A 16,021-nucleotide genomic window follows, 5' to 3' on the forward strand; every position below is an offset into this window, starting at 1 on the left:
GTTTGGTTGTAGAACTGTCCCCACCCTTAAATACTAAATCCCCACATCAGTTCTCTGACTTCTAGCTCTTTCCTTCAGATCCAGTTTGTTGACTCTACAGGTATCTACTCCAGGCTCTGACCTCATCTACTTCCTACTTACCACCTCCGTGCTGTCTTCATTTTCCACTCCAACCAGCCTTGAATCCAAGGTCATTACTTCATCCCCTCTTCATCCCCATGGCACCCTCTTATCAAAATCCCAACCCTGGATTAAAGCAGCTTCATTTTCTCCAGACAGAGGGAGCTGAGCCATGCCAGGGAAAAACACACAAAAGTACCTACTGGTGCCACAAGACATTCCATAGTCCCCCCCTTGTCACCATGCCCCCAAGCAGGCCAGCAATCATTCTGTGTTTCTCTAGTGAGCTCTCTCTCCTATCCTCCGCAGCAGCTGTTTCAAACCGTCTCCATCTTCTCCCAGTGTCCAATCCCAACACTTCTCCCTTCCTTCACTTGGATCAGGAAAGATCCTTTCCAATTTCATATAATATGTCAAACTATCAGTAGGAAAAGCCCTCAACTTCTACCATATTTTCAGACTTTCCTTTCCAACTATATTCCATTTTTTCTTTTTCCCTCCTGAAATATGACAAGTCCTTCTCACTCACTTCCTAATGCAAACGGTTGTTCTGTCCCCACCATGTCACTAAAACTGCTCTTCCAATGAAATCCTGGATGCTAATCCCATTGGTATTTTTAGTTCTTAACTTACTTTACCAAACCACAGACTCCAGCTCTGTTAACCACTCCCTAATTCCTGAAATGTTCTCCAGTCCGTGATCTCCAGAGCAACAGAACCAACACGCTATAGGTAGGTAGGTAGGTAGGTAGGTAGGTAGGTAGGTAGGTAGATTTAGTATAAGGAACTAGCTCGCGTGATTATGGAGGCTGACAAATTCCAGAATCTGCAGTTGGTAAGCCCAAGACTCAGGAGAGCCGGTGGTGTAATTCCACTCTGAAGGCCTACAGGCTAGAGACCCAGGAAGGGCAGATGTTTCAGTCTGAATCCAAAGGCAGCAAAACAACAACAAACATGTCCAGCTCGAGGAAGTCCAGCAGGAGGAATCTCCCACTTACTTACCGGAGGGTCAGCCTTTTGCTCTCTTCAGGCCTCTGACTGACTAGATGGGGGCTCCCACACTGGGGAGGGCAATCTGCTTTACTCAGTCCACTGATTCAAATGTCAGCTTCATCCGGAAACACCCTCATGGACACCCGGAACAGTGTCTGACCAAATGTCTGGCACCTGGTGACCCGATCAAGTTGACACATAAAATTAACCATCACATTTGCCCTCTGAGATAGACCACCACTTACTCCTCCTGCTGTTTGCCTCCTACCCTTACTTGGCCTCTGCAGGTGGCTCCCCTTGTATATCGCTGGTCCTCGGTGTTCTGTTTGGGGTATTTTTCCTTCCGCCTCCTCTCCCTGGGGGATTTTATTCTCCTTACGATCCCTGGGGCTATCTGCACACATTTGTATCGCCAGCCCGGGGGCCACCTGTGAGCTCTCAGCTCTATGTGGAGAAGCCTCGAAGCCCTTGTGAGTGCCACCATGTCCTCCATCCCCGAGCAGTAGCTGTCTCATGTCCTGATGTGGGTAGCAATTTCATAGGATCACTTGATAGGGCATTTCTTTTTGTCACAAGTGTCAACTACAACACTTACTTGAGTATACTTCACACACGGATTTTCCCACAACTGTGTGTGAAAGATCTTGAGTCAACAGCTCTTCTGCTCCAGCACTTATGCTTTCCCAGTTTGCGAATATTTATCTTGACAGCCACTTTAGTGGATGTTGGAATGGATGTAGGTCTGATGTCATGTGGCACACTTATCGCCTTTGGGCATCATGGTAAATTCTCAAATCCACCTGATAACAGTTGAATTCCTAAAAGCCGCTATCTAGGACTACTTTAATTATTTCCAACCATTGCTATGGAAGACGGTGTCCGGAAGACTATCTGGAAAAATTAAAATGTGTGTGGACCGTGGAGGGGAGCATACTAATTAGCACGCGTAGGGACTCACTCCATGCAATTTTCTTTTTGGCATTATCAAACTCAACAATCCCAAAACAGAAATTCATACTTGACCAATATGCTCCCAAACATTTTCCTCTTCCTGAGTTATTTCAGTGGATAATTTCACTGAGATCATTGTCCAAGACAGAAACCCAGTCATCACCTTAACTCTAGGCTCTCTCTCATCCCCATATCCAATCAATCAGAACTGTTGCTTGATACAGCTGCTAGATAGCTGTGAAACCCTTCACTCCTCCCCACCCCCACTGCCAACGTCTTACTTAATTCAGGCCATCTAACCTCTTGCTTGGATTATTGGAATTGCTTAAGTGGCCTCCCTGAATCCTCTGTCTTCCCGCCCTCTAACCTACCCTCCACACAGCAACCAGATTGATCTTCCCAAAACAGAGGAAAATGTCACTCCCCCCAATTATGACCTCCAATGGTTGCTCACTGTTCTTCAGAGAAGGTCCTAACTCCATAGTACGGGCTGATCACTTTGTCAGCCGCATTTTCTCCACTTCCACCAATGTGTGCGCCCTTGGGCAAGGGACTTAATCTCTCACTGCCTCCATTTTCTCATCTATAAAATGGAATTATAATGGTTGAATTAATAAGACTTAATTCTTTTAAAGTGCTGGTAACAATGCTAATTATCTATTATTAACCAATATTATTACTTCTCTTTAGGAACTCGACAATTCAGCCACACAGAATGCCTTTCATTTCTTCAAGGAGGCCATGCTGTCTCTCACCTCCATGGCTTTCCACTTATCTCTACCCAGAACACTTCCTTCTCCCCTCCCCAGCCCTACTCACTCCTCACCCTTAACCTGGGACCCCTAGATGCCCTTCAGGTCTTAGGTTAGATGTCTAATGCTCTAGGAAGCCTTCTATGGCCCTTGGTCTCTGCCTTCCTGTGCTCTCTTGACTCCCAGTACTATTTCCTTTTTTTTTTTTTTTTAAGTAGGCTCCATGCCCAGCATGGAGCCCAACGTGGAGCTTGAACTCATGACCCTGAGATCAAGATCTGAGCTGAGATCAAGAGTTGGCTGCTTAACCGACTGAGCCATCCAGGTGCCCCCTACCCAGTACTATTTCTACATAAACACCTGTTACTCTGTGTGTTCTCCAGGACAAATCCCGTAAGGTCATAGATTGTGGTAACGCTAGATTCCAGCACAGTGCCTGGCACACAGTATGTATCCAGCAGTAAATTGTGGAACAAACGAATGAGTGCTGAGAACTTCCCCAGGGGTTCAGAAGCTAACTTCTCCTTCAAAGGGGTGGGGTAAATCCAGAAGAGCAGAGGAAGGTGAATAATTTGCCCCCCCCCCCATATTTAGGCATCTGAAGGGGAGGTGGTAGAGGTTCTATTTTCCATTCCCCACATTTCAGGACCTGTTGCAGAAGGGTAAGGAGGCTCTTCATTTTTTTTCCCAAATTTTTATTTACATACCCAGTGCTCATCATAACAAGCGCCCTCCTTAATACTCACCTCCCTCCATCAACCTTCAGTTTGTTCTCTATTGTTGAGTCTCTCACGATTTGCTTCCCTCTTTTTTTTTCCCCTTCCCATATGTTCATCTATTTTGTTTCTTAAATTCCACATGAGTGAAATCATATGGTATTTGTCTCTCGGACTTATTATGCTTAGCATGATACACTTGCGCTCCATCCGTGTCCTTGCAAATGGCAAGATTTCATTCTTTGTGATGGCTGAGTAATATTCCATTGTGTGTGTGTGTGTACATATATATGTATACACACACACCACATCTTCTTTATCCAGTCATCAGTTGATGGACATTTGGCTCTTTCCATAGTCTGGCTATTGTTGATAACGCTGCTATAAACATCGGGGTGCATGTACCCCTTTCAATCTGTACTTTTGTATCCTTTGGGTAAATACCTAGTCGTGTCATTGCCTCATAGGTGTTTCTATTTTTAACTTTTTGAGGAAGCTCCATACTAAGGAGGTTCTTCAAATGGGAGTAGGAAGGTAGCCTCTGCTGCTCTGTGGGGTTGTACACTTGGAAACAAATCTCATGACTAGAGACATTCACGGGGAAATCAGCCTGCTCACAAGGTCGGCCCTCGAGCTGTACCTGGTGGCCTCTGAGTCAAGAGCAGCTGCCCCTCCCAGGTCACACCAGGCCTGGGAAGGATTCTTCCAAAATCATTAGAATGCTACCTGGGACAACCCGTGGCCATGCTGGAAGAAACCAGAGCTGGCTTGTATGATGGGAACCTCCTGGGTGGGAACCTGGTATCCTAAGAAGGAGGGCTAATGTCTAGATGCATGTGGCTCAGAATGAAACGTGGTTCACACCATCCAGCACTAAGGCTCCAGCCCTGGAGAGACGCCCAGTACCCCAGTCACGGTGCCCATTCCCACTCTCTGTTAAAGGACTCCCTGTAGGAAGACGGCTTGAGTAAGCATGGCGGGACACTCTGCTGGCCCTGCTGAGGACTGAGGCTCTGCCGCGGTTGATTGTATCCCTGTCCTCCACCACGTATCCATCTGCATTCTTGGCTATGAGAACTCAGGTCACTGAAGAAGTGGGGATGCAGGGGGTGGCATGGCATCGGCCTTCTCCCTGGACCTCCAGGATTAGGTCTGGCCCCAATGGTTATGGGACTGATGGTGAGCAGCAAGTTTGTTGAGAAACTGCAGATTCTGAAAGTGCCCGTGATTCCAAAGGTGACTAAGTGTGGCCTAGAGTTGCTGGGGAGGGCCACTCTGCCTCTGCAGGGACACCACTGCCATTCTGGCGCGATTCAGAGTGCCAGGAAGGAGACAGCACCCTTGGCCTGACGAGTAGCTTTTTCATGAAAACTGGGAAGACCCAGGGTGAAAGGCCTTAGGAATCAACCATGCGGGATACCAGTGATGTTCTGGTAAATGTTTACCTAGCTATCACAGTTGGCTAGGGGGCTCTGATCTGTGGCATTTTGCCAAATCTCCGTGTGTGTGTGAATAAGCCCACCATGACTGATTTCAAACTACCAACACGACCTCACTGAAGGTGGAATTAGGAAGAGATACACACAATCAACTCTTTAGAGTCAGGGCACCACTGGGAGAGGCCTGGGTATGGAGTTGAGGAACCAAGAAGAGCCACAGGTCAGGAGAATCCTCACAGCTAGGCATAAACTCACAACACACATGTCCCCGAAAACTGCCCAGTCTCCCTGCCCCCCGCNNNNGCCGCGTCAATACTTACTTCAGACACATTTGGCTGTGCCTATCTGGGCTGATGTAGTCTCACCTGAGGCTCCCTCGGTGGTCACCTAGGTGACTGCCTGTGTAGGGCTGTGGTGGTCTTATGCAGTTCTGAGGGGGTCTTCTGGGCTGGCCTCCCATGCTGTGAGGGCCCAAACTTGCCTCAGAGATGCCCTTGAAGGCCCCTGATTAGAGCTGGGGAGAGGCTGATCTCCAAAGAGCTGGTCCCTACATCCTAAGGGGAGGCAAACGGATGGAGAACACTCTGGCAACCCAGATCCTGAAGGTATGAAACTCCAGCTTTATATCTTGGAGTGGATCCAGTCTGGAGTCTGAGGAATGTGAAGGCACATCCAACATGCTAGCTCCGTAGCACTGCTAAGCCCCTCCCACACAAATCTGGTAAAACCATTGTGGGAAGCTTTTGACTTTTTACCCCTCCCGGAACACACTAGGCTCACAGCAGCTTTTTTTGTTTTTTTCAGTGCCACACCCCAAACACCTACAGCAGCACCCAGTCAAAAATGGGTATTCAATAACTATTACTGAATCTACTGGAATTCAAATGGCCACTGTATGACAAAAAAGTGACACCAGATTAAACTATTCACAGAGCCCAAAGGGAAGTGGGTAGTAGAGACAGTGGGTCTGGAAATTGGATCCGAGGTGGGGATCTGCTTTAGAATTTGCTAAAGCAAACACAAGCAGGAAATAATGAATGGAGATTAAAATAGTGAGCTCTGGTAAGCCCTAGTGGGTACACTATTCGGGGGTGCTGCAGACAAGAGAAATCCAGCATGTATTTACGGAGCACCTACTACAGACCCAACCCTCTCCTGGGATGCGTATGCTCTTCTGAACTGACGATATCTGTTGAACAAAACAGTTCATTAGTTCTCATCAATACAAGGCCCATCTTCTCCCCAGAAGCCCCTACTCCTACTGCCTCAACTCCCATTTATAGAAAAAACTAAGAGTTGACCGAGTGGGAAGTTTAACTGGCGTTCAGAACGAGCCCTTGGCCCACTGTTACCAGTGGCAGCACTCTGCTCAAATCAGGCCCTGCGCCTGTTAACAGGACTGCATCTCTTGGTGGGGGACAGTGATTACATGATTCTCTTTACTTTCTTAGTTTCTGAGGTTAGGATCACAATGCAAGTTAGATGTTCCTTCTCTTAATTTCTGTGTCAAAAAGAGTTAATCGTTAGGATTCTTAAGAGGCCTAGAATGTGTTTTGAGAACGTATTTAGGGCATCCCTAAGTTTTCAGGTTGCCCTTAGCTATGAAGTGGGGAGAGTCTATCCAGAGTCAGGGTGTAAAAAGCAAACAGGCAGTTGGACAGAACTGCCCATCCCAAGCACTCTTGCAGCTGTGGTGACTGTCTAGATAGCCGTTCAGAGGAAAAAGTAGTGAGAAAGAAGGGCTGGAGATAGATAACAAGGGGATTTAGGTCTCTCTGTAAAAATAACAGCTTCCAATCAGAGAAGCAGATGACGAGTATCCAGCTATCGAACTCACAGAGGCAAAGTCCCCCACCCTGGCACAGTCTGATTGCAGAGATGAAGCACGCCTAGAGGCAGAGGAAGCCCTTTCTAGGTTAACGTAATCAGAGGCATATGGGACACCTGCCACTCACTGCAAAGCGCTTCACAGAGTAGGCTGGCCGCATTCATCTGTGTAATAAAGCAGAACCTGAAACAAACCCTCTCTACCCAGTTTCTCAGAGCCTTGTAGTAGGGAACATGCCTTTAATTAGAGTCAGACTACACAGTGGTGGGGCTCAGCTATACTGCGGTCTGCTGCGGCAGGCAGAAAAGTTACCATGTATTTTTCTAGGCAGGCACAATGTAGATGATGTTTCGGATCAGACATCTCTCCAGGGAAAGAACATCCTGTAGCTCAGAGAAATAATGCAAAAATTTGGGTTAGTTTTTGGTTTGTCTTTTAAAAATAGAACTTTCAGGTTTTTGTTTGTGAACAGTGCCATAACTGGGATAATTATGTAGGCCTCACAATTGCATATCGGGGTTTTTAAGGGTTGAAGGAACTGAGGCTCAGAGAGGTTGAGTAACTTGCTCAAGACCACACGGTTATAAAATGGCAGGGCTGGGATTCAAACCCAGCTAGTCTGACTTTCAAATGTTAAGTTTTCTTTTTTGTAGGTCTGTATTTAAGAGCTCAACTTTCTTAACTTGTGTGGCACCCTGGAGAAGAACGTGGTGTTCTGAAAGCAGAGTTTGTAAGTCACCGTGTGTCTAGCAGCTGAAGGAGGGAATGGTCAGTCTGTGAGATTAGTCTTAGCAGATGGGCCTTCAGGTTCTCCCAGTCAAGATGTTTCTTTCTCGAGGATCTTTGCTCTAACGATAAGAGGGTTCACTGCAACACTGTTTTTAAGAGTAAAAATTGAGACACATTGGTCCCTCACATGCCCAACAGCTCCTGGGTGTCCTGTGGTCCATGTCAGTTACCATGGGACCTTGGAGGGCTGCCACCACCACCACTGGGGGCAAGGAGATACAAGTGTGAGAACATCAAAATGGGACAATATTTTTCTAAATACCTAAAAACAAAACAAACAAAAAACAATGCTATACAAGAACTAACTAATTGTACAAATTACACAGTTCATGCTGTTTTCTAGCACCCAAGACAACTTATGAGGATTTCCATGGCAATGAAGCATATCTTACTGGAAATGAAGTTAATTTTCTCAAGTTCCCAAATGTAAATGAACGGCTATTCATACAAAGTAACAGTTGCACTCTCTTTTTCTTGGGTGGTCGGGAGATCAATTTCATCGTGGATGCTCTGCCTCAGGCTTACTGAAGTTTTGTGCTGTAGGGTTTTGTGGAATTGGGAGCCTAATTGATTTCATTCTTATCTCATGCAGATTGCCGGACCTTCAGACGGAAGTGATTATTTTATAGATTCTTATGGAACCAGACTTACAAGACTATTACTAATAAAACATTTAGGAAAATAGTTACAACCATGAACATTTTTTAAAAAGAAACAGACTAAGCCTCCTTGATTTTAACAGAGAACTCCCAGTATGTGGATTCCAGAATTTTTTCTTTCTTTGCATACCATTTTATGGTTTCTATGTGATTTTTTGTTATTTCTGTTTTGTTTTAATTAAAGTATATATTCTGAGATTTATTTAATAGGACTTTGAGAACTGTATAAAAAAGAGAAAGTGAAAGGTTTAAAGCGACCTAGATCAAAAACAGACTGGAAAAACAAATTATGGTACAAACACACAATGGAAAAATAGGCAGAACAAAGAAAGAGGAAGTTCCTCATGTTCTGATATGGAACTATCACCAAGATATATCCGAAAAAAAGCAAGGTATAGAATAGTGTACAGTCTGCCATAACTCGTTTTAAGAAGGAAAAAGGCTATGTGTATTTTGCTTCTATAGTCAGAAGATCTCTGGAAGGATAACCCAAAGAACTGGTAACACTCATCACCACTGTGCAGGGAAGTGGTCACTGGGGGACAAGGGTGATAGGCTTTTTACTTTCCATCTTTTTGTAACATCTGATTTTAAAGCATGCAACCATATTACCTATTCAAAAAATGTATATCTGTACTCTTCTAAAAGTGATTTATGTTGTGTGAGCTTTAAAAAAAACCCAAAAAACCAGAATATACAGGGGCACCTGTGTGACTCAGTGAGTTAAGTGTCCAACTCTTGATTTTGGCTCAGGTTATGACCTCAAGGTCCTGAGATCGAGCCCTGCATCAGGCTCTGTGCTCAGTGGGAAGTCTATTTGAGGATTCTCTCTCCCTCTCCCTCCACTCATGCTCTCTCTCTCTCCCCCCACCCAAAATAAATAAATACATCTTAAAAAAAAAAAAAAAAACCAACCCAACAGAATATACAAAAATTTATACATGCCCACACAATCATATACACAAAATAGAGGTACAGGGGAAATTTGGTGTTACATCAAGATGGTAATAATCTTTTTCTTCTTTTTTCTACTTCTCCAGGATTTTTATGATGTGGTTAGAATACTTTTCAAGTCCTGTAGTTATGTTTAACTCACTTCCTCCATGACTGCACCAGCGTTCCAATCAGTAATCAATTCCAAAGACGGAAATGAAGACCAGGACTCTGGGTTCCCGGTCTTTTCAGAATACTCAGCAAAGGACAAAACCTACGGTCCCTAAAAAGTTGGTGAGTCAATAGTTCCCAATCCTTAATGAAAACACAGGGCGTATAAATAAAGAACTACAAAGTATGGTTCTCCAGGTAGATGGTAAATAGGGAGAGGAGAATACCTTTCCAACGGGAAGCAAACTGTTGAATGACATTACGTGCAAACAGCTTCATAACCCCACTAGACAGCTCCCTGTTTCAAACAACTACTCTTCAGCTTCCTGTCTCTTCCCTCATTCTCCTCACTAGTAACCAAGGAAACCACAGGTTTTTCTAAGCTTCTATCTCCCAAACATCAAACTAGTTCTCTTTCTGTTTAAAAAGGGGAGGCAGCAAAAGAGAAATGACTTTTAATTTAAAAATAAATAAATAAATAAATAAAATTACATTCTCATAAAACCATTGCCCTTGTTTTCTGACACTGGGTAAAAGAGATCTGGGGGCACTTGGCTGCCTCAGTCAGTGGAGCATGTGACTCTTGAACTCAGTGTTGTAAGTTTGAACCCCATGCTGGGCATTGAGTTTACTGAATGAATGAATGAATGAATAAAATAGATTTAGAAACAACTTCTGAACCCCCACTGAAAGAAGGGAATCCACCTCGTCCTGAAACCACGTAAGCAGTGACCTACCTCTGGAATGAAAAGGGAGAACAGTCAGGGCCTTACAGAGCCCATCTGCTACGGCATGATCTTGGGCTTGGTTCTTAGGCTGACATTCACTTGAGTCTATCATCTGATACAGTCACTTTCTTGGTTGCAATTTATGAGCTGCCAGTGTTTACTTGTGAGACTGTGTGGGAGCTGGAAGGGAAGAAGATAAATACACCAAAGCCCAGCTGAGCAACCGGTAGGCTTTACATTTTATTTTCAGGAAATGACATCTTGTTTTCACAAAGAGGTAGGCCATCCTCTCCAAGAAAGGCTGCCTTAGCTTTTAGGGGCAGCCATAGGGGTACACCCAACCTGTCCAAAACAAATGTCAACTGAGGTGCTTCTGAGGTACCAAAACCATAACAAAAACGATTAATTTAAAGAGCAGAACAGAAATACATAACCCATTCAACACACAGTGAGGCAGAGTCTATCAAGTACCCGGAAGCAGCCCTCGCGGGGAGGACCGGCGCTGCTTCAGACAGCGGTGGCAGCACGGCTGGCCAACACGGAGGCTCATGAGGAGGACTGCCTAACTCAGTCTCTGTCCCACGTGGCTCCGTCCCGCGCTCTCTCTCAGAGCGGCCCAAGACCTGTCCACAGATAATCCTCCAGGCCATCCCAAGCTCCCACTGCCTGGCAGTCCCTCGAACGCCCCTGGAGCGTGGTCTTCAGGACAGTCTCTTTGCTTGGAAGAGAAAGAAAAACGAATTAAAGGAGCAGCCTGCATTTTCCTTACCTGGCCTCCCTGCTGCTATCCTCACGTCACTCTGCTCCGAGCCTGCTTCTCATTTCTCCCAGAGTAAGAGTTCAAGGCCCACTCCTACCAAAGGCCCGTGAGGCCCTTCTGTGCTGCCCCCCTTGCCCCCATGGCGCCCTCCACTCCAGTCACACTGGCTGCCTCACCACCCCTCCGCCTCCCCAAGTGTATTCCCCCTTCCTGTGACACTCTTTCCCACACAGTGGCATGGCTGCTGCCTTCAGGGCTTTACTGCAGTACTGCCTTCTCTCTGACGCCTTCCTCGACCACCTTACCAAAAATGGCAACGATCACTCCCTGATCCCTTGCTTTTTCTCCACAGCACTAATCCCATCTAACTTACTAGATTTTCACTCTCTTTCTATTTCTGGAACCTAGAGCAGCGCTTGGCACAAAGATGGCCCTCAACGAACATGTGCTGAAGGACGAAGGAATTACATACACAGCACTAGGCAAGGAGAGGTGGGGAGGGAGGAGGTGGAAGGGACAACTTACTGCTATGTACTGTTTCTGCTTCCTCAGTCTGCGGAAGCAGGGATCCTGGCCTAAGAGCACAATAAAGCTACCAAGGAGACTGTCCCCTTCCCTGAGATTGAGGTCCTGAACACCTGGTAGGAGGACCAACAGGATAATAAAAGTTACTCTTCTCCCCTTGTGGGCAGCCTTGGAGAGCTGAAGAGAGCTCAGTGAGGCTCCCTTCCTCGTAGCTAATGGCCTCATCTAGTAACTCAGAAAAATACAGAAGCCACAAGAAGGAAATTCTCTTGACTCCCCGCAAGCAAATCTCCTTGCCCACCCACCCACATTAAATCCTTCTTTCTAGAAAACAGGAGGTACCCTCCCACTTTTAAAGACAAAGTCCCCCATCCGTGCCACGCATTCCCTGCCCTGTCCTGATTTCCACAGAAGCCGGCCCTACCCACTATCTCAACTTCCCAGCACCTCCCCCTCCACAGGCTCAGCAACTGAACACACCCAAGATTTCTCATGTCTTTGAAAAACAAAACAAAAACTTCCTCTTCTCCTACCTCCTCCTCCAACTATGGCCTTCTCTTGGTGCTGCCCCTACCATCTTAGCGGTAGCCAAATTTCTTGAGGACCTTGTCTATCTTACTTTTCTCCACTCCCTAACCTCACATTCATTCTCCAAGCCACTGCAAACTAACTTCTCACCCCACCAGTCCCCCAAACTTGTACTAGATAAAGTCATCAGTGTCCCACACTCCTGCTACATCCAAAAGGCAATTTCTCATCCTATGCCCTGCTTACTTTTATCCCCAACACCTGGCACTTAGTAGGAAGTGAGAAGGACAGACTCAGACAAAAGGAAGCAAGGAGGAGGTGTTCTTTGGGGTGGGGTTCTGGTTCAGGTTTCATGGGACAAACCCAAAGAGGTCCTAACTCTCCAGAGTAAGAAAGCAGAAAGCAATTCAAGCAGAAGCCTTAGCCAGGAATAGGAGCATGTCTGGTCTCATCAGATTTCTTAAAAACCGCAACAGCAGGCAGTCGGGCAGGATATGTATCCAGCTGGTGCAGAGAAACCTCAACAGTGAGGCACCTAATTCTATGATATTCCGGAGGGGGGGGGGGAAGCACAATCCGTGACCCCAGCCACTCTCCAAGATTAGTTCACGGAGATCTAAAAATGCTGTGTTCATCTAGAGTCAAGTGCAGAACCCAAGGAAGCCTCGAGGGACATCTGCTTCGGTTCACGGCACGTCTCCGTAGTTACACAGGCGGTCTTCTGCAATAGGACGGTCCTGAAAGTGTACGTCTGTACAGCAAGTCACAAAGTTACATGCTCGTTGGAAGGAGGAGAATCCATTCTTTTAGAGAACCAAAATAACTCTATTTTATCATTAAGAAGACAAAGGGGGCGCCTGGGCGGCTCAGTCGGTTGAGTGTCCAACTCTTGATTTCGGCTCAGGTTGTGATCTCAGGGTCGTGAGATGGAGCCCTGCCTCAGTCTCCATGTGTCGGGCTCCACACTCAGCACGGAGTCTGCTTGGGTTTCTTCCCTCCTTATGCCCTCCCCCCACCCCCGCTCGCACATGCACACGTGCGCTTGCTCTCTCCCCTTCTCTCAAATAAATAAAATCTTAAAAAAAAAAAAGAAGTCTAAAGGACTTTAGAGTCGGCAAGCAACCTGCGATTCTAGGGCTTCATGGGTTGTACTCCACACACACTGTAATTAATCCCACAGCTGGCCTCTACTCCGATCATGGTCCCCTCCCCCACTGGGGGACAGTTCCTGTGCTGCCCTTGTTTCCAGCTATGCATTCTAAGATGCTAGTAAGGGTGCTGGGGTTGACGCCCATCAAGGGACAAGGAAAGGAAGGACAACAGACCAAAAAAAGAGAAGGAAAGGAAAAATAAGGGGCAAAAATGGGAGGCGGTGATGGAGAAATACAAAAAAAAGCTTCTACTAACAAGTCTACTAATTTTCTATCCCATGACGATTTTGCAAAGGAAGAATTTTTAAAAGTCAAAAATTTTAAAGAGTTCAGTGCTACATACTATTTGAGTGCATGCATGCGGACAACCCACCCCGTGCCTACCTTGCCGAGAGCCACTTTCTCCCCCAGATGAACTGTCCTGTGCCAGGCAGGCTTGCTGACTTCACGCGCAAGACCCTTCTGATTCTCTAGGGGCAGGACGGGATGGATTAAAAGTACTTGCTAACAAGTATTCCCTGTGGATGAGCTCAGCTTGCCAGACACCGTTACTGTGGCCATGCCCACGGGCTCCTTTACGAGGCTCTGCCTTTCAGCAGAGGGGGATGGGCATTATCAAGGAAAACCTTGCAGCTGGGCAGGCAGACCCTCTCGTCAGTGACTGCCAGTTTCTCCTGTCCCCTGTCTGGATCACCCTCCTCATAGCCTACGGGAAACTGGCAAGAGCCACAGGCCCTGTGGTCTGACCTGAGTCTACCTTTCTAGAGACCCTCAACCTCTGCAGGGGCCTCTGTGCCACAGATCCAGGAAAGTGGGGGTTCATAAACCTTTCTCCCCACCTCGGCATACCTGAAGGCCATGGCACGCTCCCACCAGCAGCCTTGGTTCGATGTAACAGTCCCAAGGGAGCCAGGGAATGTAGTTTGAAAAAGCCCCTGGATTGAAAATCACTATTCTAAAGGACCAACAAGATTTTATTTCTAGATAATTTGCTTTCTTCTTTTCTGAGCACAACCCAAAGAAACTGCTAGGGAAAGCTAAAAGTGGGAGTGTTAACACTCTGTCAACCAAGCAACATTTAATGAGAGCAGAACAAACAGAGGAGGGGGAGCAGCTGACAGAAGACTCTGTTCTAGCACCTCACCGCTCCGGAGGGAGAGCCTCTATAGGGAATGTCAAAAAATGTCTTCCCTTCAGAAAATCTCATGCCAATATCCCAGAGAGCCACAATTATTCATGTGGCAAACACTTACTAGATGCTCGTTATCTCCCCCGGCTCCAGAGCATCCTTCTAACGTAAGATCTAATATCCGAGCCTTCTCCTCTCCTCTGCATCATCTGGCCTCACAGTTACAAGGATCAGTGGCTCATCAGTCATGAGGCAGCACTCCTCCCAAGGGGTATGGAACTAGAAGACGACAACCAGCCAGGGAGGCCTGGAGTGGTGCTGCTCTTGGTGGAATCAGCACCCTACGCTCCCACAGACAGACAGACAGGTTTCCCTCCCTGAACCCATGGTAAGAGCCACCCCCGCCCAGGAGGAAAACAGCCCTACCGCTGTATCCAAACTCTGACAATTACAGGCCTGCCAATCTCGGTTCCCAGATCCTAAGTCTGGTCCTTTTTCAAATTCCCATGCACTGGGGATTAAAGCAGCTTTCAGTTGGCAAGGAAGGTTGGTATTTGAACTGAGAATTTTCTCTAAACCTCACACTGCAGACCAGTGAAGCTGCTGATGGCTCTGGCACATTTCCCTCAATCGGGACTCAGAAGCTTCTGTCTGTCTCTGGAGAACACCTCAGAGCTGCAATCGCCGCGATAACCAAGGAAACGGAGACCAGTGTCAGCACCCCTCCCGGCAGGGGAGCACGGTGAGGAGGCTGCTTCGGTTCACTGTCTGGGCTCCGAGGGTTACCAAAAAGGCAGAGACGCACCCTCTTTAGTCTCTGGAGGGGAAAGGGGGGTTTGATGTGATTTATTCTGCAGAATTAACTCTGTGTGAGGGGAGCCAGAGGTGAACTGAGGACACGGGGCTCTTCTTTCCCTTTCCAGGGCTGCATGAAGCCATCTATCGCGCTTGCGCACGCGAGAAGAAACCCAGTCAGTGGGCTGGCTGAAAAAAGTATGCGGGTGTCCCCCCCCCCCACCCCGAGACCCAGCACACTCCAGCTCAATGGCTGACCGGGGTTAAATCTGGGTCCCAGGTCACTGCTTCTCTCAGAAGTATTCGTGACACCTCAGCGGGCACCTCCTGAGCCGCGGCTGTCCTCAGGCTGCTCTGGCACCACGTGGACATTCTGTCCCGTGTGGGCCATGAGGGGGCCCTGCTAGGAACACGTCATGCTTCTCGCGCCTCTGTGCTTTGTTGGTGCTGAAGCCTCTGCTTGGAAAACTCCACCCCTGGGAACCTCTAAGACTGTTCAAAGCACACTTCCTCCACGAAGCTTTCTACTGTCCCCCCACCTGCCCAGGCCAAACTGACTGCCTGCTGCTCTGCAGTGTCCCGGCACCCTGGCGTGGGACTTGTCCCGCTGCCTACTTGCCTCTCTCCCTCCTCCACAGACTGGGTGCTGTGGGAGCTGCGACAAGGCCGTATGTATGTCTTTATCCCCGCGTGGCATGTACGGTTCCTACAAATGCTGATGGAGTGAGAAGTGAGAGGAAGAGCAATAGGATTCTGCCAGAATCAAGTGGCTCCTGCGAGGTAAAAGATCTGGGAGGGCTCAAACCGGCCCCAAAATCTATGAGCACACAGCTGCCAGGAAAGTGGAAAACACTTTGGTTCCAAAGAACCACCCAAGGGCTGTCCCACCCTTCCACAGGTTCGAAAGTCTTCCTCGGCAGGACAGGCTCAAGCGCACTTCCTGCTCAGTCGCTGCTTCCCCTGGCTCGGCACAGGCGTGCTGCCTCCGCTCTGGCTGACGAGCCGAGGGCCAGTGTCACAGCACGGCCGCCTGCAGACTAGCAGCAGACGCCCA

General features: G+C 47.5%; 1 protein-coding gene and 1 pseudogene across 6 annotated transcripts in view; one reads left to right on the top strand and one right to left on the bottom strand.

Annotated features, from left to right (window-relative positions):
• The first annotated feature begins 4,693 nt into the window (after window positions 1-4,693).
• LOC121106024 lies at window positions 4,694-9,022 on the top strand (annotated as a pseudogene).
• Window positions 9,023-10,306: 1,284 nt separating this feature from the next.
• The window catches only part of RNF8 (ring finger protein 8), a 33,169-nt gene continuing 27,454 nt past the window's right edge, over window positions 10,307-16,021 (bottom strand). For all 6 annotated transcript variants that reach the window (XM_040644662.1, XM_040644661.1, XM_040644659.1 and 3 more), the window contains one exon: window positions 10,307-10,797. In XM_040644662.1, coding sequence (XP_040500596.1) covers window positions 10,642-10,797 — 156 coding nt within the window. In that variant the 3' untranslated portion in view covers window positions 10,307-10,641. The remainder of the gene's footprint in view (window positions 10,798-16,021) is intronic.

This window comes from Ursus maritimus, unplaced genomic scaffold, assembly GCF_017311325.1.
Source record: "Ursus maritimus isolate PB19 unplaced genomic scaffold, ASM1731132v1 scaffold_30, whole genome shotgun sequence".
Classification (NCBI taxonomy): domain Eukaryota; kingdom Metazoa; phylum Chordata; class Mammalia; order Carnivora; family Ursidae; genus Ursus; species Ursus maritimus.